General features: G+C 38.0%; 1 protein-coding gene across 39 annotated transcripts in view; it reads right to left on the bottom strand.

The window, feature by feature from the left end:
- The window catches only part of NRXN3 (neurexin 3), a 1,579,173-nt gene that overhangs the window by 44,201 nt on the left and 1,513,046 nt on the right, over positions 1 to 21,926 (bottom strand). For 21 of the 39 annotated variants that reach the window (XR_015252136.1, XM_086709137.1, XM_086709121.1 and 18 more), the window contains one exon: positions 8,941 to 9,028. Coding sequence is in view for 37 of the 39 variants with exons in the window: in XM_086709137.1 (XP_086565263.1) it covers positions 8,941 to 9,028 (88 nt within the window). In the remaining 2 variants the exon portion in view is untranslated. The remainder of the gene's footprint in view (positions 1 to 8,940; positions 9,029 to 21,926) is intronic. The other 18 variants (XR_015252137.1, XM_086709138.1, XM_086709139.1 and 15 more) reach the window with 1 other exon arrangement.

The following is a 21,926-nucleotide window of genomic DNA, read 5'->3' on the forward strand; positions in this document are numbered from 1 at the left end:
TCAGCCTTACATTTCGACTGAAAATTTGTTTTGCTCCTTTGTGAAGTTCCCTAGGGGTAAGGTTCAAAGTAGAAACAATAGAGGAGTGAGAAATAAAGGGAGGGCATTTCAAACCACATGTTACAAACAGAGAACAGAATCACAGAACGACAGCATAACAGTGGACTCCAAGACAAGATGGCAAGACAGATGTGCCAGACAAGAGACACATGCCTGACTGCTGTGCTGAGGAAAGCAAACACAAGAACAAAAGCATACAGATGTGTCGTGAGAGCAGCTCATGGGCCGCCGTGACCCAATGGAAATAATAAAAACGAGAACCCGTGAAATTATAACTACAAAAGTTACCCCCACAATTCATACAACTGGACTTGCTGGGTTAGCCTGGATGTGTCACTTGGATGAAACACAAGATGGCATCGTTACAGCCATGCATTGGTGATGAAGGCCATGGTTAGTTGATTAGCTACAAAACTGTCACTGCATGCCACACAATGATCCTGGGCTTGTCCAGAAATAAAAGATACAACAAATATTCTACATCTGCAATAAAATTCTTTTTATGCCATCTGAAATTTGTGGACAGGGATGTGTTTCTCTGTTGTATCTGGATGTCTGTCTGTCTTTCCTTTTCTTTCTTTTTTTATTTTATGTTTTTTTCTGGCTCATCTGTCCTCCTTTCAATTAATTACATGGTCTTAAGGGGGGGTGGGGAGTAAAGGTAAGTGGCCTGTGCAGATATGGGGAAAAATGAAAAGGGAAGAGGAAGGAAATTAAAGCAAAAAATATGTATAGGAGGGAGAAGAAGAAAACACAGTGTTTCATTCTTTTGTACACAACTTTCTTGGATTTGCTGGGGTTTGTTTTGAACATAAATATAAATACTGGAGGGATATGCTGAAGGGGGAGAAATTAGAGATTAGGATGGCAAGAAAAGATTTTGTTGCCTTGTTTGTTTTGTATATGTATATATCTCTCAGTATTTAAAAAATGATTATAATTACTAATAAATATAGCAATGAGTTTAACATAGCCATAATGACCAAAGACTAAATATGAATCAAAACAAAATAAAGTAAATTGAACACCAAAAATTCATGCGGCACAAGATGAGGTGAAAACAGCAGAAAATGCTTTTCAAATATATACAAGGTATATATCTATTTATATATATACACACAGGAATGTGCATATATGGATAGATATATCTGTATAATTTTTTCTCTCCACCCCTCCCAAGGATAACTGAATTATGTAGTCATCACTGTAGTTATGATACAGAAGGAAATAAAACCCAAAGAAAAGTTCACATGCTTTGTTTGCCAAGTTAAAACAGTATCATGCATGTCTATGTTGGCTGATGTAAAGATGATGGTGTGAATTTCTGTGTAAACACATGACTGATGGCAGGGACTGTTGTTAATCTCTGTTTACATTAGTCTAATATCACTTATACTGTGTCTACATATATATAGAGGGATAGGTACTATATATTTAGTGTGCACACATATTATATATAAATATATATATATATACACACAGTATATATACTAGGACTTATGGGAGAAAAAATACAGAACAAAAACAAAGAAAAACTCATAAAAAACTTTCTTTAGAAACCCAATCCCTCTTTATTAATTTGGAGGATACTTGGTGGGGGCAGGGGGAACGCTTGCTTAATGATTTCATTCAGCTCACATGTTGTCAACTACTTGCACTGGCGTTTGAAATCAGGAAGTTCTCATGAGTTTGTCTTGGAATGCTCCCTTAGCCATGCCCATCCTTACCCCACGACCTAAGAAGCCCTGGACCTACACCATACTGCACACGTGTTCAAAGAGACGTTTATTACTGAACTGCACTAATTTCTCAATCATAGTGAATCTGAAATTCTGTGCCCCCAAACTAAGATACAAAAGAATGATCTTCGGGGTTAAATGATTCTGTCACTGGTATCATCTTCTATGATTTTTCTTGGCCATCCTTAGAGTGGGGTACGCTATCGCTGAATTAGCAACATCTCCTCTGAGTTCGGATAACATTCTAGGAATTTCCATTCATCGTCCACACTGTTTCTTCCCTTTCTTTCCCTTCTTTCCTTTTTATTCCCTTTATTTTTGTATCTGTCTTCCCTAAAAGACTATGAACTCTTAGAGGTGTTATGTCTTATTTTTTTTTTTTATTTTAAAAAAATTTTTTAACGTTTATGTATTTTTGAGACAGAGAGAGACAGAGCATGAACGGGGGAGGGTCAGAGAGAGGGAGACACAGATTCTGAAACAGGCTCCAGGCTCTGAGCTGAGCTGTCAGCACAGAGCCCGATGCGGGACTCGAACTCACGGACCGTGAGATCACGGCCTGAGCCGAAGTCGGCCGCTTAACCGACTGAGCCACCCAGGTGCCCCTTATTTTTGTTTTCCTATCACCTATTCTAGTGGCTACACATAGCAGTCACTAAAAGTAATTGTACAAATAATTTCCAAAACTTTCAAATGGAAATGTGTACACTTACACATTGATCTCATTGATTCCCCTCCCTTGTCAACATACCACAAAATGTTGAGTAATGGACATAAATGGAATTTTTTTTTTATTTTTATCATTCTGGTTATTAGATTTACTGTATTTGTTATGAAAACCATGATAATGGTCAATCCATGAGTCACATATTTTCTGTATATCATGCCTGAGCTATCAATTGCCCACCAGCCAATTAGTAGGCTTTCCTATATATTTCTATTCTTACCCTAATTTAGCCTGGATCTAAAGATGTCAATAACTCTTTCCCTTTGTGTACACCAGACATGTATTATAACTCAAATGTAAAAGGGACTAAAGTCTATACCCAACAATGATTAATTGAACTAACGAAACTTACATCTGTGTACATTCTTCTTAACAAAAGTAAAACCATTTTGAGATTACTTCCCATTATCCTTTTATTCGAAGTGTTTTAAAGTGGACTTGGGCTCCACGGTGGATTCTGGACACGTGAGGCTCAAACATTCCTATGGCATTTTATTTATGCGTTGACTATATTACTATACACTTGATTTTCATTTAATTTTAGAAAAATTTTTCCATGTGGCGATTCAAGATTTGTAAATAGAATTATCATGTCATTAGCCAATTTTTCCATGTGGAACAATATTTCTAAAATTGAATAAAAACCCAAATAAAATGTACAAGTTGCTAATTCTTCAAGCTTGCTGAAAACACTAATAGCAAAATGTATTTCTATACACACATAAGATTAAAAATATCATATTTAATGTCAATGACCAGCACATTCAGTTTTTTTTAAACTATGGATTCTGAAAAATAAGACTCTATTTCTTCTTATCCTTCTGATCTAAAATTATTATTGTCTTAACATTTCAGCTGCATTTTCCACGGTGTTCCAGCAAATAAAAACCTAAGGATTTGGTGAACTTTTCACAATTCAGCGCCAGATTTTCCTATTATAAATGCTGAGGCGTCTCAAACGGATAAAGATTAAGAACCCAGTTCCACCTGGAGAACATAAATAAGGCTATGCTCTTGGTGTTTTGCCAAATTTAAATTTCACCCACACTGGGTTGAATATTATAGTGCGACTAACAAAGAGGAACAAAGTAGCAATAACACCAAATGCAAATGCGAGGGCTGTAGATTTGAGGAGTAAAAACACATCTGAGAGCCACTCTGGGAAAAGTAATTATTTTGTGATCTCAAATTACTGCCAATAGTTTAAACATCTCCCTCAATCCAACCATTAAGAAAATTGTTTAGCACAGGTCTATTGATGGATGGATCTGCTTCATCTTTACTTCCTTTTACTGTCTGCCCGCTGGTGGACGTACTGTCCCTTGAGATTTGATCAAAGGACATTTAACAAAAGTGGAGGCAAAACCCCTGGCTAATTGACAACTAGAAAAATGTATCCCTGTGGAATGGCCGGGTAAATCAATACTGTTGCTAATTGTTGCCATGCCCACTTCTCAGGTGTAAAAGGCATTTCTTTGTATTTTTCTCTCTGCTCTGTGACCCCTGCCCCAGGACTTTAGAATACTGAGATCATAAATATATAAAATTCAGAAAGTTGGTAATTTTTATTTTATTTTATTTATTTTTTTTCAACGTTTATTTATTTTTTTTTGGGACAGAGAGAGACAGAGCATGAACGGGGGAGGGGCAGAGAGAGAGGGAGACACAGAATCGGAAACAGGCTCCAGGCTCTGAGCCATCAGCCCAGAGCCCGACGCGGGGCTCGAACCCACGGACCGCGAGATCGTGACCTGGCCGAAGTCGGACGCTTAACCGACTGCGCCACCCAGGCGCCCCGGTAATTTTTAATTATATAAACGCTCACCTAAGACTACAGTGTTTTCTATTTCTAAAGATGGAGAGAGTGGGGATAGGAGCAGGAAGGGAGAGAAGTTATTTTTTCCATTTAGGAAGTGACTTTCATCATCAATTTCTCTACGTTTCAGAATTGACTCCCACATTTTAAATCACAGATGTGAACTGACTACAGATCTTAAGTGTAATTTGACTTCCATAATTTCATTTATCAAAAATCCCATTTTCTAGTGGTCATATAAATCCTCTCCAGCTTCTCTACTTTGTTGTTGTTGTTGGATCCAAAGAGGTGAGAACAATGAAATAGGAATTTACAGCATGATTTAATATCAACAGAAGTGTGCTTGGGAAAAAAAGGGTTTGTACGCAAAGACAAAGTCTGAGATATTAAATAGATACTGACTTCCTTTGTGGGGAATGCAATTCATGTGCACAAATTAGGAAAGTTAAAACCCTGACCCCCAATTTTAAGTCCTGAAATAGCTATTCAAATATTCTTCTGCATATTTTCATTTGATGCAAATACCTTCATTATGATTTTATAAACTTTTGTACCAGGATTCTCCCACAGAGGCTCATGACACTGAGGCTTTTCTTTCTGGGAAGCAACTGTACTCATGCCAGCGGGTCTCAGTTGGGTTCATATGGAAGAACTGAGCCCCAATCACCATGTGGTGTAGTTTTTTATACATTTTCTATTTCTTTGTCTCCCATATATGGGAACACACAAACATGCAGTCTGATTAGGTGGTCTCAGGTTACAAGGTCGTGAGGGAGGTCACATGCTCACTCTTCCAGCCTGGTTGCTTTGAGGTTTTGTGTGTGTGTGTGTGTGTGTGTGTGTGTGTGTGTGTGTTTCCTCCTCACATTCCTTAGGGAGGGGAACCTACCACAGTTTCAATGCTGGTTTCTCAAAGTAAATGTTCAGAAAATGTAATTTTACCTGTGACTCATTATAAAAAGTAGAGGATTTTTTTTTTTAAGAAATGTGGATTTTGTTAGGGTGATATTTATTTGCATGGAATCATATATTTTAAATAATTCAACAGGTTTTATTTGGCTCTTTAAAGGCAGATGAAGTTAGAGGTAAGAAACATCTCCAACTTTAATGTAAGATTATGAGGTATTTTGAGGGTCATATAAATTCAGTCAAATACTAACTGAGCTTTCACTCTCTGTGTGGGTCTAAAGGTGCAGGGGTTTTTTGTTTGTTCGTTTTTTACTCATTCCATCCAGAGAAAATTTGAGACCCATTAGATCTAAAGGTTTCTAGACTATCATCAGCCAAAGTCCAAAAAAATTTAAGTGGTCCCTCAAGATGATATAACTAAGCTACACAAATGAGCGTGATCTCTAAGTGCCAAAGTGAGTTGTGGGCACAAAAGGCAGTTGCTTACATCTGACTCAAAACCAGAAGCTTTAAAATCCATTTTGATTTGAAGATTAAAAATAAAAATAATTTCATTTAAAATTTGATGCCCAAATGAAAACAAAAGTTGTTGAATAGAGCAAATTCTAAATTATGCAAATTTATGAAAAATAAGAGCTTCTAGTGAACCTAAATAATCAGGAAAGAATCAGTAGAAGTTAAATGCCTTATAACTGAGACAGCTAGAAAATCCTCAACTTGCCAACAAAATGAGAGAAGACAAGGTAATTGTTAAATAAGATAAAATGAGGCCTGGGTTATTAACCAAACTGAGTGTATTTCCATCAAACATCAGGCCTGGAAAGAATAAAATTTGAGAAACCGAGGCAGTGAATTAGAATGTTCAAACCCAAAATTTTAATCTCAATATTCACACAGAATCTCAGAGTAATCATATATGCCGAAGAGATCCAAATATTGCCATTATTATCTGTTGTTGCATGGGCAATGAAAGATTTCTCTTTAGGCAGGGCAAACCTAGCCCCAGAAACAACTGGCTTACGTTTTTCTGATTTTTAACCCACACTGTTTTGGGAAGATGTGAAGGCTATGGAGATATTTCTCATGGGATGCAGAAGAGGGCTTTGTATCTCTATGTGTGTAACCTTCCTCAGTGTTAATCAGGCCTCCAGGGTAAAACCTCTACATCAGTAGGAATATCTACCTCCTTTCTGTATTAAATATGCTTCTGACCTATTTCCCTGTATATCTGAATCACTTATCAGGAATACTTTATGGAGTAAATAAGTTTAGAAAGAAGAAATGCTCCTTCTTCAAATGTGATGAGTTGAATAATCCCAGGCAGAAGGGATCAATATTAGTCTCTTAGAGCTACATGTTAGCTCCTTCAGGGTAAACACTCTGTCACCTACTTTATTTATATGTCCCCTCCTACATCCCCTCAGAGAACACAACAGATTGTTTTAAAAACAGCTTTTATCTCCCACCTGCCCCATGTAATTATATTACTCAAGAAATGCTGGCATTGAATTTCTGTCCTCTGCTTTTGAATCAGATGAAACACCTGTGCAGCCACTAAAAAAGCAAATGGACTTAGTTTGGGGCCATTCAAGTGTGGGCCTGTTCAAGTTCAATACCAAATGGCAATATACACCCACAACCTGGGAAGCTGTACTCATGAATCAGATCTGGAATCCCCCTCTGTTTTGTTATGGAGGTTGCTATGGAAATGACTTAGCATAAGAGGCAGGGAAGTAGTAGGGGAAGACAGGGGTAATATTTTGGAATGGTGAAGTCTTAATTTTTACGAGAAGACTTGAAATCTAAAGGTTTGATCAACATTGTTGCATATATACAGATATCTCTGCTATGAAAGCAAGAAAACCAGAGAAAGGATAAATAGAAAAATCCAAATTAAAGTCTAGATATCTGAAACTATTGGCCATGAAATCAGTTAACTTAACATATGTATTGAGGAACATGTCATATTTATATCTGAATTCCTAAGACGGGGCACATGCCTAACACACAGTTAACTCAAAAAATACTTGCTGAACTGAATTATTTTGGAGAGGTAATTTAGGTAGCAAAGCTCCTAATTCTACTTTCCAACAGCTCATTTATGAAAATTATTAGAACAGGAGGGCCTCAATTCTAGAGATACACTGTACCCTGCCCTAGCACTCAGAAATATTGAATGAATGAATGCATGAATTAATGAGTGAATAAAAACTTGGTGTCCAAGTTCTGGTATAGACTGGATGTATCTAACCTCCAGTATTAGTAAAGCCTCATGTAGTACATTATTGTCTAATAATCTGGAAAAAAAAAATCTGACCACCAGGCCACAGTTACTTTCCTTCTACACAACTGAGCTCCCAAAGAAACAGGTCACACTCCAAAATGGAAAGGTCCTACCTATTATTATACCCCTATGTAATGCTAAAAATAGGAACCCACAGAACTTCCTGGATTCAAAGCCACTTGCAAGACACCAGTCAGTCCTTCAACAAAATTTGAGAAAATGTAAATCATCTTGGGGTAAGAATTGGAAGGTTTTTTCTTTGGTTATATTATTTTTTTCACAAACCTTGAATTTCTCCAGAATTAGCAAAAGAAAATGTTTAATGGCTCACCTCTTTTTTTAAAGAAAAGAAAAAAAATCAAGCAAACCAAAGAATCAACTAGAATATTCTATTTATTTCTCTTAGCCTTTGCAGAAATAAGATCTTGACCCAACTCCAGCTTTTAATTCTATTAAACATACACAGAAATTCGATGATATCTGTTCTCTATTATATATATATAAATGTTTAACTTATAGCAAGTCTCAAAACAGACGACTTGGAAAAATTGATAGGAAATAATCAGGGACTGCAGTTGCCTGCTGGACATTATATCATATATAGCTCACTATAAAGAAAGACCATAAAAAGATCAAAATGTATCTGGGTGCAAATGGGGAACACACTGAAGCATCAAGTTGCCAACTCTCAACTTCAGCACAATAGATACATTTTGAAGCATCTCAGCTATTGACATGGCATGGTTCAGTACTAATTTTGTTTTCACTAAGCTATAATACTGCACAATTTCTCTAAACGCACAATGAACAAAATTAGTATAAATATAATACCATGTTAACTGCTGTTGAAATCCCATGGAAAATGTGTGTATGTATGTATGTGTGTATGCATGTATGTATTTATTATTTATTTATTTATTTGTTTGTTTGTTTGATTTTGGCTTCCGGTTTTGTTTGCCATGCAGACTCAGAACAATTCATGAGGCTTAAATTACCTCTATAGTTCCACTTTGGGTTCATGGTGTTTTGATGTTATTTCTGTATAGACATCTTCATGATCCCACACCCTGTCAATTTCATAACTGCCAGTGGCTGCTGTACTTTTCTTGTTCCCATAGTTAAGCTGGGTGTCTGATTGCTCAAAGTTAGGCGGCACACCATGGCTTTTTCTTTAGTTTTCAGGAAATAACTTTAAATTTCCCTGGGATCTTATCTGCTCCTTCCATGGGATTTGATGCTTTTGATTATATATTAATATTTATATATGTATGCTTATACATATATAGATATAGGAAATACACACATTAACACACTATAATATATATATAAAACACATGTATATTCACATATATGTATGTATTGTTTTTTGCAAATGTAAAAAGAAAGCAAGCAAAACAAGACTGACCTAACCTACCTGTACTCGGTTCACACTCAACGAAGTCCTCATCATCGCTTGAACATTCAGCAGATGAAACAAGGTCATCTGATGTGGGCTGTGCGTGTCAAAGGAAAAATAATGGGGTGGGGGAAGAGAGAGGAGAGAGAGAGATAAGGAAACCCATGAACAAAAGCATCAAAGACTTATCACTATGTCTTGCCTTCCATCATTATTACTCTTTCTCTTCTCTAAAGAGGGCATGCTGTAGGATAAAGAATTTTAAACTCTTGTGTGGCTGTGAATGGTTATGGGGTCAGACAACCTGTATGGGTTTTATGAGAAGGTGAAAGACTCAGAGTGGTTCCAGGAGGCTCAAGATCATCCCATCCCCATAAGTCACATTGTACAGCCTAACTCTATTTCTGACTGTAATTTCAATTTTGAGAATCCAAAGGGCAGCAGAAGGGCTATGCAAATTTTGGACAATACACGAGTGCAAGCCAGCACGGAAAGGCACTGCAAGCTTTGAGAGGGTTTCAATGCATATGGTGTGTGGTCTCAAGTGTATGATTTGGTGGTTGTGAATCTATAGGCTGGCATAATTAATGAATGCTGAGGAATGCAGTCTGTTCAGGAACAGTATAATGGCTTTTCTCGCTAGCAGCGATCTCTTCGTGTAATTGCTGCAATTAGCTGAATTAGTAATGTAGGCCAGCAGAGAAATACCACATGACAGCCTCTGGACACAGGTAGGACTGTTTCTGAGGACAGCAGAAAAAAATGTAGTTGCAACAATAGTAACTCAATTTGAAACATTTTCTTTTTTCTATTGGATCCTGCAGAAACTCCCCAGTGCCAGGGAATCTGCTGCAAGAAATACAGAAAACTGTATGTATGGGTAGTAAGAAGGGCCTTTGCGATACAGGAGATGAGAAGACTATTTTCTGTACCTGATACATATTGCAGGCACAATAAATACTACTGAATAATTAATCTACAGATCTTATGTCCTACTATGTGCATGAGAGTACTCAATATACAGTTATTCAATAAATTCCCATTTCTTTCCCACCTTGATATTAATAATGTTAACTGACTTGCTGATTTTATTATTCTCAGTGCACTGAAGTCTGAATCCATATTCAAGAGGAAAAGCAATTACAAGCCAGATGCTGAGCTAGACATGTATATATATTTATTATAGTTATTATTAATTGATTAGATATAATTCTCACAACAATCCTTTGGGATGGATATAATTATTATACTTTTAAGGAGAACTGAAGTTCAGAAAGGACACACGGCTAGTAAGAAATAGGATTTGAACAGATACAGCTTAGTCAAAGTCTGTACTTGTGGCTCACATAGACTTCTTTTACACCTCTTCTTACATGATGTTAATTATGGACTGAACTCTGTCTTCCAAAATTAAAACACTGCAGTTTTAAGCCCCCCAGTACCTCAGAATATGACAAATATTTGGAGATAGGGTCTGTGTTAAAATGAGATCATTAGGGTAAGCCAAATCAAATATGACCGGGGTCCTTAATAAAAAGATGAAATTAGGACACAGACATGCACAGAGGGACGACTGTGTGAAGCCACAGGGAGAAGACAGCCATCTATAAGCCAGGAAAAGAGTTCTCAGAAAAAAACAACAACCCTGCTGACACCTTGACCTTGAACTTCCAGCTCCCACAACCGTGAGAAAATAAATTTCTGTTGTTTAAGCCGCTCAGTCTGTGCTACTTTGTTATGGCAGTCCTAGCAAAGAAATGAACACGACAACCCATATGCTTAGTATTTCCAGAGAACATCCTTTTTGAAGTACACACGCTAAGCATAGAATTACTGGGCACAACAAAGATTAGTAGAAAAACCACACTAGGTAATTGATTTCGCTTAATTGACAGTGGTAGAGAGGTGCCTTAAACCATGTCATTGATCTTGATTCTACATTGGACAGGGAGATACTTCAACCCCTGCTCCTCCTCCAAGTAAATAGAAAAAAGGATTTTCAAACATACTTTTTTTTTTTTTTCAATTAGACAGTACTGAAGTGTGCATTTCACTTCCAGCAAATCAAAACTGGCAGTTGTGTCCTAGAGCCACCATGTTTTTGCAGTAGAGACAGAGATGGTGAGCACACCTCCTTGGGAGTTTCCTGGTGTGTGTGGGCCTGTACAGGGCCCACTTTCAGTTACTGAGGGAAGGGAAGTGGTAAGGGAACACACGTTAACTGTGCAAATGCAGAGGCAATCATAAGAGGCAAACAGCATTTTTGGAAGGGTCGCAATCATTCTTTGATAGTTCTAAAGCATGAGTTGTGCATGGAGGGAAGACCTCCCTCAAGGAAGCAAAAATTGTTTTGGGTGTGTAGGGGGGATGGATCTTAGGTATTAAAATGGTTTCTGACCTGCCAAAAAGCCCACAGTGCTTAAACAAATAGACAGTATATCTGTGGTATTAAAATTTTATGGGACGAGGGCAATTAGGGAAAAAAAAGATTGTTTAAAAAAATTCTTCAGAGGATGGTAATAAAAAAGAGGCCTAGAATACACTTCAAAAGTGTAATCAATTATACTTGTTGGTGACTTCATTATAAGGACCTTGCAGAATGGCCTGTATGTGGCATAACTAGCATAGGTTCCTAGTACTGAGTGAACGCTAGTGGGTTAAATGAAAATCTAGTGAACTCATCCCAAGAACTGAAAGCCAGGCAATAAAATTTAAGGTCATTCAGAATGTGAGAAAGCAATGCATAACTCCAACAGAAACCAAAAAAGGCATTAGTGAAACATTAATGGAAACTTTTAACAATTATAAGAAAGTTGTAGCCATTTTGATTAGCCAAAGATATGACATAGAGTTTCTTTTCAGGAAGAGTACCAGACTCTGAGGCTGAAAAATATTTACTATTTTCCTCTCAGCTTTCCCCTGCCTCCTCTAGTACTGCACAAGTTCTCCCCGCTACCGTGTTTTGGGTGACACTGTCCCCAGCACTCTCTTTCCCTATCTTCACCTCCACTTGTGTCCCCCAGATGGGGCTCAACCACCAATGTAGACCCCACACATACACTCTTCCACATTTTTACTCCCTTTATCCCCAGTAAACTGACCCTGTGTCTTACTTCCCAGAGATTTTACTTCTGCTGATCTTCTATGTGAATATGGATGAATACAATGTTCCTCCAGAAACAGAAGTACATTTTACCAGTAGTTCCTATTAATAGTGGCTAGACTTCAAGGAGGGTCCATGACAGGCAGTCTAGCAGACCACAGAGTGAGCAGGACTGACTCTTCACTGAGCATAGCTGTGACTCTCAGCTCCTACACTTATAGTCAGTGACCAGGGGTAGAGTTACTTCCCTTCTCCAAGCCTCAATGTTTCCATCTATAAATTGGGATAAACATAGTGTCTTGTCATCAATTTAAGTGAAAAGTTAAAAGTGAAGCTCTGTTCCTGGCATATGGTATACACTCAGTAAGTAGAAGCAGGGTGCCTGGGTGGCTCAGGTGGTTAAGTGTCTGACTCTTGATTTTGGCTCAGGTTATGATCTCATTGTTAGTGAGAATGAGCCCCACGTCAGACTCTGCACTGACAGCACAGAGCCTGCTTGGGATTCTCTCTCTCCCTCTCTCTCTGCCCCTCCTCTGCACGTGTGTGCACACCCTCTCTCAAAATAAATAAATTTTAAATAAAATAAGTAAATATTAGCTAAGACTAAGTCAATCAATCAATCAATCAATAACAGCAATGCCAAGCCTAGTTGCCATTCCTAGTTTAAATAAAGTTTCCATCCACCTATGCATTCTATCTCCAAATATTCATCCCCTTTAGAACTATTCTTTCTTACTGATAATTCATTAACTCCACTTTCATTCATCACCTCTGGTTGCATCTGTCATGAAGAGTGATAAAGAAAAATACACTCATAGAGATGCCAAGAGAGCTTAAAAATCACTGGAAGATAATCTGTTTCCCATGGCTCTGGGTCCAGACAATTTGTGTGGGTTTTATGTGAAGTCAGCCCCTTCCTTTTGGTCCCTCAGACCCCATCATCACCAATTACAGCCACTGCCAATGAAATTCCCAAAGCCATTACAAACATCTCAATCTCCTCATTGCCCAACGCAGTAACCAATGTTTGCCTGGAGAACCTGGCATCCAATGCTACCACGCCTGCCACAGAACACTGTGGTTTCAGAAATCCTGGCTCTGCCAGGGGCAGTAAGCTTTGATTTGCAAAGGACTCAGGATTTAGAACACTATATTTAGGGATTAAAAAAATTTTTTTACTACTCCTATCCCTGACATTAAAAAAAATCCCCAAATTACAAACCAGAGTTTTGGGATCATATGTACTTAGAATCACCTCCTAAAGTAATGACAATATGATCCAAAATTACTCTTGGAAAACCCAAGGCTTTCTTTTAGTAGCTCTTTAATTTTCTTGTCTCTTTCCCTACATAGAAGTAAATGCAGGGTCTAACTCTGAACTTTGGGGAAAAAGGCACACTTTTTGACTATTGGTTCCCATGGCTGGTGAATTATTTCACTATTGCAGACACATACAGAATCAGGATGTAATTATTATGAATAGAATGGAACTATGGAATTTTATCTTTAAATAAAATACAGTAGTAGTACTAGTTTGTGTGTGTTTCCTACAATGATAACCATTTTTCATAATTACTCATAATCCTTAGAGAAAAGGAGAAGTTAGTACTCTTGAGAAGATATTTGAACTTTCTAGAATCATGCTTACTAATAACATTTACCACTTATTAAATACTTGCTATACTCGGATGTCAGCTAAGCAGTTAACACATATTAAAACTTTTAGTACTCATAATAACCAAGGGTGTGGAAATTTGTAGTGACATCTGCTATTTTTAACTGCCCACCATCCATGCTCCTTCACGGAAGAGTACTGCTTTAGAAGTTCTTCCATTTGTATAGTTATGCTGGGAATGCTTATCAAGGGCCTTCTATGTCATCCTCATATCTTTCCCTCACAACGATTGCCTAAAGCTCTCATAATTCCCAATGGCTGAACTTAAGATATTTACACATTAGGTTCCCATATGTCAAATATCCACATTATTCGTAAGTCCCTCAAGAAAGAATACAAGATCAGTGACCGCCTCCAAACCAAATAGTTTGATAGTGGATGGACTCCCAAATCCACCATCTATGCTATATGACTATATCATCGAAGTGCTTTATTCATCTTTCATCCATTCACTTATTACTGTAATAAATATTTACTGAACACCTATGTGTTAAGCACTGTAACTGTTATGAGGGATAAAGTGATAGATAAACCATAGTTCCTCTGCTCTGGGGATTCACAGTCTCTGAAGAGAGGACCGAGTAGACAGGCAAACTTGACAGGGTAAACTGAATGCCTTGACAAGAGTAAGCATAAGGTGCTAAGAGAGCAAATGGCAGGGGGAGGTGGTAATGAGCCCTGAGGGACAGGAAACCCTGAAGCAAGGACAATGGAGAGCTGCTGGTGGAGGAGAAGGGCATTCTAGATGAAATCAACAGTCTTTGCAAAGGCTCAGAGGCATGAAGAAGCACAGTCTACTTGTCTACCCAGGAGTAGTGCAGGGGTGAAAGGATGTACCAGCATGACAGAACAACAGCTACCTGAGTTATCCTGTTGTTTCTGAAAACTCAGATAATGAGCACGAATTTCATATCCTGTCCGGTCAGACATCTCTCCTTCCCCTCCCCACATCTCATCAGCATCACCTGTCACCTTTCCTTTGGAAGCTCATATACATGGTTCCAGAACATTATGCATGGGTCTCGCTGTGCCATCCCTCCACAGTGCGGATTAAAGACCTTACTTTACCTTCTCAAGAGCAGGAAAATGTTCTTCTGTCCCTGTGCATTAGCCAAGTTCCATATTAAAAGTAATAATTCATATTACTCCATTTAAAAATACATATTGCATATTTTTAATCCATATGTTGAAATTACTTGGTTCTGTATTAGGATTCATAAAACTAAAGATAGGTATTATAATAACTTTCAATAAAATATCTGTCTGGAAGGAGTCCTCTTTATTCTTTTCTTGAAAGATTTTTTTATTGCATTTGTATTCTTTTTTTTTCTACCAATGTTTATTGAAATTACCTTAGAATAAACTGGGACAGAAGAAAGCTCAAAACTCTACCCACCAGGTAAATTTATAGGTATATTTACCTTCCAATTCCCTCAGCTTCACAGAACTGGCTTCTCATTTTCCTCCAGTGAGTTATTGTTTCTGTAATCAACTGCTTCTAATTATTTAGTCTGAAGGGGTCTACCCATCTCAGCACAGGGGTGGCTCTACTTCATTCTTCATTGCTATCTGTTATTTGGCATGGAGAAAAATGTCTGCTACCATGGTCAGAACAGCTCGAGGTAGATTCGCCATGTACCCTCCTTCCTGCCCACATGCCCATTTGTGACTTCAAATTCCAACCTTTAGCCCTTTATCTTATACTGAGAAGAGGCTAATCATTTGGGGGGATAATCATTTTTCTCCGCCCAGCTCCTTGGAAGCACAGTTATTTGACCGAGATTAAGCGCAAGATAAAATAAGTCTTGCCACAGAACAGCTTTATGAAATTATAAATAACACACTCAAGAATGATGATCGCCTTTCTTCCAGTGAAAAAGGAAAAGAGAAAGGCCCATAAATATTCTGAAGTCCCACAGAAAACAGCCATACATCTCTGCAGCTGCTTCATGCTGAAAAGAATTCAATTCCTTAAAATACTTGGTGTTTTAGTTTTTCCCCTCTATACTTCTATTCTGTGATAAAGTTGAGGTTTAAAGTATCTCATATGAGAGAGGGAATCATACAGCTTCATTATGAACATTTATTCTCTATTTAAATCATGTCTGAGATACTTTTAATTAAATAAGAACCCAAAGACTCTAGGTAAATCTATAAACTTTAATGAGATTTGGAAACCTTGACCATCACAATTAAAATTTATCTACTAGGGCTTTATCAAATTGTTGCCATTGCATAGCCCCTTTTTGGATTGATGCTTATAGATCCTCCACTCTGAAGGGGTTTACTCTGGAGTACATACACACACACACTACTGGATGGTTTTTAGACTCAACCAAAGATAGAAAAAGGCCTGGAGCTTGGGCAAGCTTGTTAGAAGCAATAATCTCACCCTTCCTCCTCTCTCCCACCACCCTATCAATTCTTCCAACTCAAGCCCAATACAGAAACAAGACCTAGGAGTGAGACTATCAATACCCTCCTTTTATTCTGAACATCCTCTTCATAGTCATTTTCAAGACATTTTCAAGACAAACAACTGACACTAATATGAGAAAATGAAACAATGAGTTGAACTCAACAAATGAGTTGAACTTGTCATGCTCGAGTGTGAAAGCTCAGGGAATCCCATGAGGCGGGCTCTGAACAATGGAGACAAAGAGACCAAGTTCCATCTAGTTAAGATGCTTTTTGAGTTCCCCTCAGGCCTTACATCTATGTGCCCACATAACTTTATTGGAACACCCTGTGAATTTTAAAACTGTCTTCTGAAGTTCAAGCTATTGTGGTTTTTCAAAATACTCCTTTCCTCTTTTCTCCCTGCCCACTCCTGGAGATAATCACTTGCCAAGTTAGATATGAATGTGTACATATTTTACTTGACTCATATTTCCATGAAATGAGGCGGCTTTCAAGAGAATTACCCTGGGCTACAGATATGGTATTTGGTATCACCAAATTTAGTTAACTGGACTGGAGCTAAGAAAATAAATATGAAAATAAAAACAGAAAATTGTTTTTGATATAGGATATTAAGTATGCATACATTTACTTATTCAATCAGTCTTCACCCAACAAATGTTTATTAGCTGCCTACGATGTGCCAATCGCTGTGCTAAGGGGGCTGGACAGACCAAGTCCTTGTCCTCATGTAGCTTACAGATTACTTGGATTTGAGCCAGGCCACACTAGAAAAACTGATAGGCTGCTACACCATCAGCTGCAAAAATGTAAAGTTAACGTGAGTCCATAAGTGGTACCCACTGTAACAAAAACTGATTATTCACAGTCATTCACAAGAGCAGATCATATAGGAATCCAACCAAATAGTACCACCAGATTCCCTTTAAACTCTGCTCATCCTCAACAGCCTCCATATTCTTATTCTTCTTTTCCACATTGCATATACTGGAGGAGAATAAAAAACAACATGATGCATAGTAACTTTTACTAATGAATTAACCTTTAAGGAAATCCCTTTGCAGACTGAAGATTTAATTAACAGCGGAAGAACCAAGCTAAGCTTAGCCAAATTTTGTGCCAAGGATTGGGGGTCTTTCTTTCTATCCTGAAGGCCTTCTAGGATTACATAAATAAATGTGGTGTGGCATCTTTTTTTTTTTTCTTTTCTTTCCAGTTTTAAGATTTCTTCCATCTGCTCAAAAAAGGAAGGGTGGATCAAGAGAAGAGGGAGGGAGGAGGAAGAAGAGAGTGGGTAGAAGGGGGATTAATCTATCTGTTGTTCAAGGCATCCTGACAGAGGGAAGAGGAGTATTGAACCACAGAAGATTAACCAAACTTCAATGTACCTTCCCCAAAGCAGGAGAAATGTAATGCTACGTGGTGTTCCACTGATAAGCAAATCCCTCTAAATCCTTTCAATTTATTTCTTGGCCTGGAGAAATTACATATTATTTAGGAGGCAAGGAAGAAGAAAATACAAACCACCCACTCAACCACACACCATCTCTAGGAATCTAGACCAGGAGCCTATTGATTACATACACCTAAGGTCTGGGTTGGATAGCTTTTTCTGATTGGTGCAGTCCTCTCTAAGACAGCTAATCAGTAAGGCTTGGCTGTGTTCCTACTGTTAAGTCTTTTGGTTTTTCCCACAAACTTTGTTGAGTATTTAGGGTCTACCCATTACAAGGGAATGCCAAAATTATAACCAAAGCTCCAAAGACCCAATCTAGTTTTGTTGTTTATATTTTTGTCTCCCTGCCACTGCCTTCTTCTTCTTCTTCTTTTTTTTTTTTTTGTGGTATTTCCATGCTAAGTGAGGTTTTTATGCCAATACTATCACCAAAATCAAGCCTCTGTTTTTAACAGGCTAGTGACCAGATCAAATATTAATATAATCCATAAAAAGTGATGTAGGTCTCCGTTAATGGATGGTAAAATTCAAAAGTCATGGAGAAGACCAATGTGTGTTTTTAAACTGAAATTTTACCATTATTCATTTCTCCATGTCCTCTCTTGCTCTGTAGTTCAGGGAGAAGACATGGGTTTTTGGAAGAAAATAGGAAAAATAGAATCATTTACTTTGTGGGATGGTTTTTCTCTTGACCCTCTATTTTGTGGCCTAACCTTACCACTCAACACAGGAGAAACAGCCCTTCTTGGCAGCTTGAGATCACAGCTTTAAAAGGCTTAATAAAAGAACAAAATGTTGGTGGAGAGCAATGAGTTACAGGATAAAGCCAGTCCTGGATATTGGTCAGCAATTCTGAAAAAAGATGTAAGGTAGCCATTTGGTACAGAGCAAATAGCCATGGTTCTCAATCTTTGGTCACTGATGAATTAAGGTATGCTAGATGAGCATGAGAGAAAGGAGTAGAAAAAAGAGCAAGATGTTAGGAGTCAAACATAACCTAATATATATATATATATATTTTTTTTGTCTAAGGAAAGCCGCTTTTACTGAAAAGAGCGTGCAATGCATGTGAACATCTGTTGTGTCTGTCAATGTAGAAAACAGTTGAGAATGGCTATCTTGAAGAACTAAAAGTATGACAGATTCATGCCAATACATAAGAAACTATGAAAAAAAAGCAAGCTCAAGACAATATAAACACAAGAAGGAAGAGCACATTAGCACAACCGGGAGCTTGGCATGTGGCACAGCAAATTTACCAAGAGCAATCGAATGCAATGAATTGAATGTAAAATACAACTGATAAAAAGACAAGATGTTTTTTCCTTATTACACTGAAGAGAATATCTCCCACTCAGCCAAGGGACATAATATTAGAAAAGTCAGATACAAATGTCAGAGCAACAGCAGCAGTTAAAGCCAGTTTTGTGCATTTGACATATGATTTAATAAAATACTGATGGAGTTACAGGTAATCTGCAGTAAGTTTGAGTCAGAACTATAAGGAAAAAGTGAAAGCCAACTGAATAACATGATATCCAACCCCAAGAGAGGGAAAAGTCAAAGGGTTTTGACTTTGGATTGAGAATTTATCCCCAGTTACTCATGTCTCAAAGACAATTCCAACCTCCCACAAAGAAGATTGGGGGATGGATTCAAATAAAGTTCTTCAATTTGTATGATAAATCCCAAGTTAGAGAAAGTCTTTTAGGTCCTGCTGAATGAGAAATTCAGGAATCCAGATGGACTCACACCACAGAAGTCACTTTCTCATTCCCAGGCTACAGCATACCATAGTGGATTATCTCATCTTAGATACAGATTCAAAAGCAAACACAACAGAACTTTTGTGTGGGAAAAGAAGACTATTCATTTCTCATTTCTTATGGATAGCAAGGCTATTCATTTTCCCAAATTTATAGGCAACAGAATTCATTCACTGTAAAAATGGGTGATATCTCGCAGGTATGTAATCCCAGGCTGGAGATCTATGTAGTCACACGGGATTCTGTGCTCACAAGGGCCTTGGGCTTGGTTTAATGCTCTGCTCTCACCATCTTGAAGTCCTTAACCATTTAATTTTGAACTTGCCTTTTATAAGTGAAGTTCAATGAGACAACGGAGCATGTGCATAAGGAAAGGAGATACATGCAATGTGTGTGTCCAGCCCTGTTCCTTGCCACCCCATCTACATATAAAGTTTTTGGTGCCCTGTGAGCATAGGATTCTGTGGACCCATAATGTAAAGAAATAAGATGAATCAAACAGATTTATCTGAATGAATCCCCCAGTCTTTCTTCATGGGAGGTTGGTATTATCTTCGAAACAAGAGTGACTATGGATAAAGTCTTGTCCAAAGGTGACCACTTTTGCATTTCTGTCTTTTAGGGTTTCATACCATGTCCTCTGATATGAGTGTTGAGTGTGTTATATCTGCTGAGTAAGTGGGTCTCCAACAGGCTATTGCTTTTCCTTTGAATCAGAAGTTGCTTAGAAAGCAGAGAGAAGGCAATGGTGTTCTAAGAACATAATAACTGAGGAAATCTATCACATCCTTTCTTACTTCTATTAGCTAACCACTTACACTAAAAATAACAAATAGAAAGGGAAAACACAACCCAGAGATTTTTTCCTTTCTTTATAGCTTATTCATCAGTAAGGTGAAGGTAGAATGTCAGTAGAAGAGACACGCATCAAAAAAGTGAAATAAAGGGGCACCTGGGTGGCTCAGTTGGCTAAGCATCTGACTTTGGCTCAGGTCATGACCTTATGATTCATGGTGTGCTGTAAGCATAGAGCTTGCTTAAGATCCTCTGTCTCCCTCTCTCTCTGCCCTTCCCACACATGTGTGCGCTCTCTCTCTCTCTCTCTCTCTCTCTCTCAAAAATAAACAAACATTTAAAAGAATTTTTTTAAGTGAAATAAGGACAGATGGAGAGTCTCTACTCTTCTGGTAAGAATAATACACATATGCATATATGAGCCATGAAATATGAATCGTGTTATTTCGGGATCTTGGGAAAGTGGGATGTGCTTCCAAACTGACCCTCTAGGAAGAGAAAGTCAGTAAGTGCCACCACTGCTGAGTCGGTGCATCTTTAAAAACTGTGTCAGAAGAATATTTTTAATTTACACTCTGACTCTTTGAAAGAAATCAATATGTCATTTGCTGGGACTTTTTTTATCCAAGCATCTTTATTTAGCTTTCCTGTATTTTTTTCCCCTAGTCTTCTAGAGAGCAAAGGAAAAGGTGTTTTGTTTGTATTTGTATTGATTCGATCACTTTGAGCAAAAAATAAACAACTAAATAGAGCCGAGTAGCTTTAAACAATCTTTTGGGGATCAAGATCTCTAAACAACATAGTTTCTCATTCTAGGTGATTGGAAATAAACAGAAATCAATAAAACAGGATTACTGGGCAATAAACAAGAGAAGCCACATTCATAATTTAAGAAGCTTCTTTTCATGCATTCATTACTGAAAAATGCACTTGAGCCCTATTCTATTTTTACAACAGCATAGATTTCCTCCCAGCATGTAGTCTTTTCTTTTAAATTTTGCTTTTCCTTAATTCTTTCTTTTTTTTTAATTTTTATTTTTTTAAGAGGTGCTGAAAAAAGTCTCTCTAAAATATATCCAGAAGCTCCCACATTCCTAAAGCTGCTCAGAGGAACTAACAAAGAAGGTGCTTAGCATAAAAGGCAAGGATTAGTTTCTCAAGCTCTTTCCCTCCCAGACGTTCCTGTGTCCAGCAAAGTTCCAGGGAAGGAAAAGGGCACGGCATAATAGGGGCATAGGGCCTGACGGAACATGGTCCCTGCCTTCAAAGTGTTCACACTATAGCAGGAAACACAAGTGTTGGAGACACTGTCAATATCCACTCTACTCTTCCTCCTTTCTAGGGCTGGTGATATGACCAGCCTAACCAAGTCTCCTTTGCAACTAGCCATGTGATATCAGTCTGGACAATGTGGTGAGTAAAGAAATCTGCTAGAGGTTCTGGAAATACTTATCCTATTCCCAATAAAAGAGGAAGAAATGGTGGTCCCACTGTTTTTCCTTCTTCCTTGGGTTATGATGGGGTATGTGAAGCAGCAGCAGCCATCTTGTAACCAGAAGTTGGCAAGTGTGAGGGAAAGAGCAAAAGATCTGAGAAGCTAACTCTGATATTGCCAAATGTGCAATCTGAGCCCAAACAAGCAGTTTTCTACTGTCCAGATGCCAGGATTCTTGTTAAGTGAGAAAATGTATCCCTTCTTCCATCACTTCAGATCAAGTTTTCTCTTACTAGAAGGTGAACACAATCAGAACAGGAAAAGCAATGTGTAGCAAGCAACCA

The sequence above is a fragment of the Puma concolor genome, chromosome B3 (assembly GCF_028749965.1).
Source record: "Puma concolor isolate L17-30 chromosome B3, mPumCon1.1.hap2, whole genome shotgun sequence".
Lineage (NCBI taxonomy): Eukaryota > Metazoa > Chordata > Mammalia > Carnivora > Felidae > Puma > Puma concolor.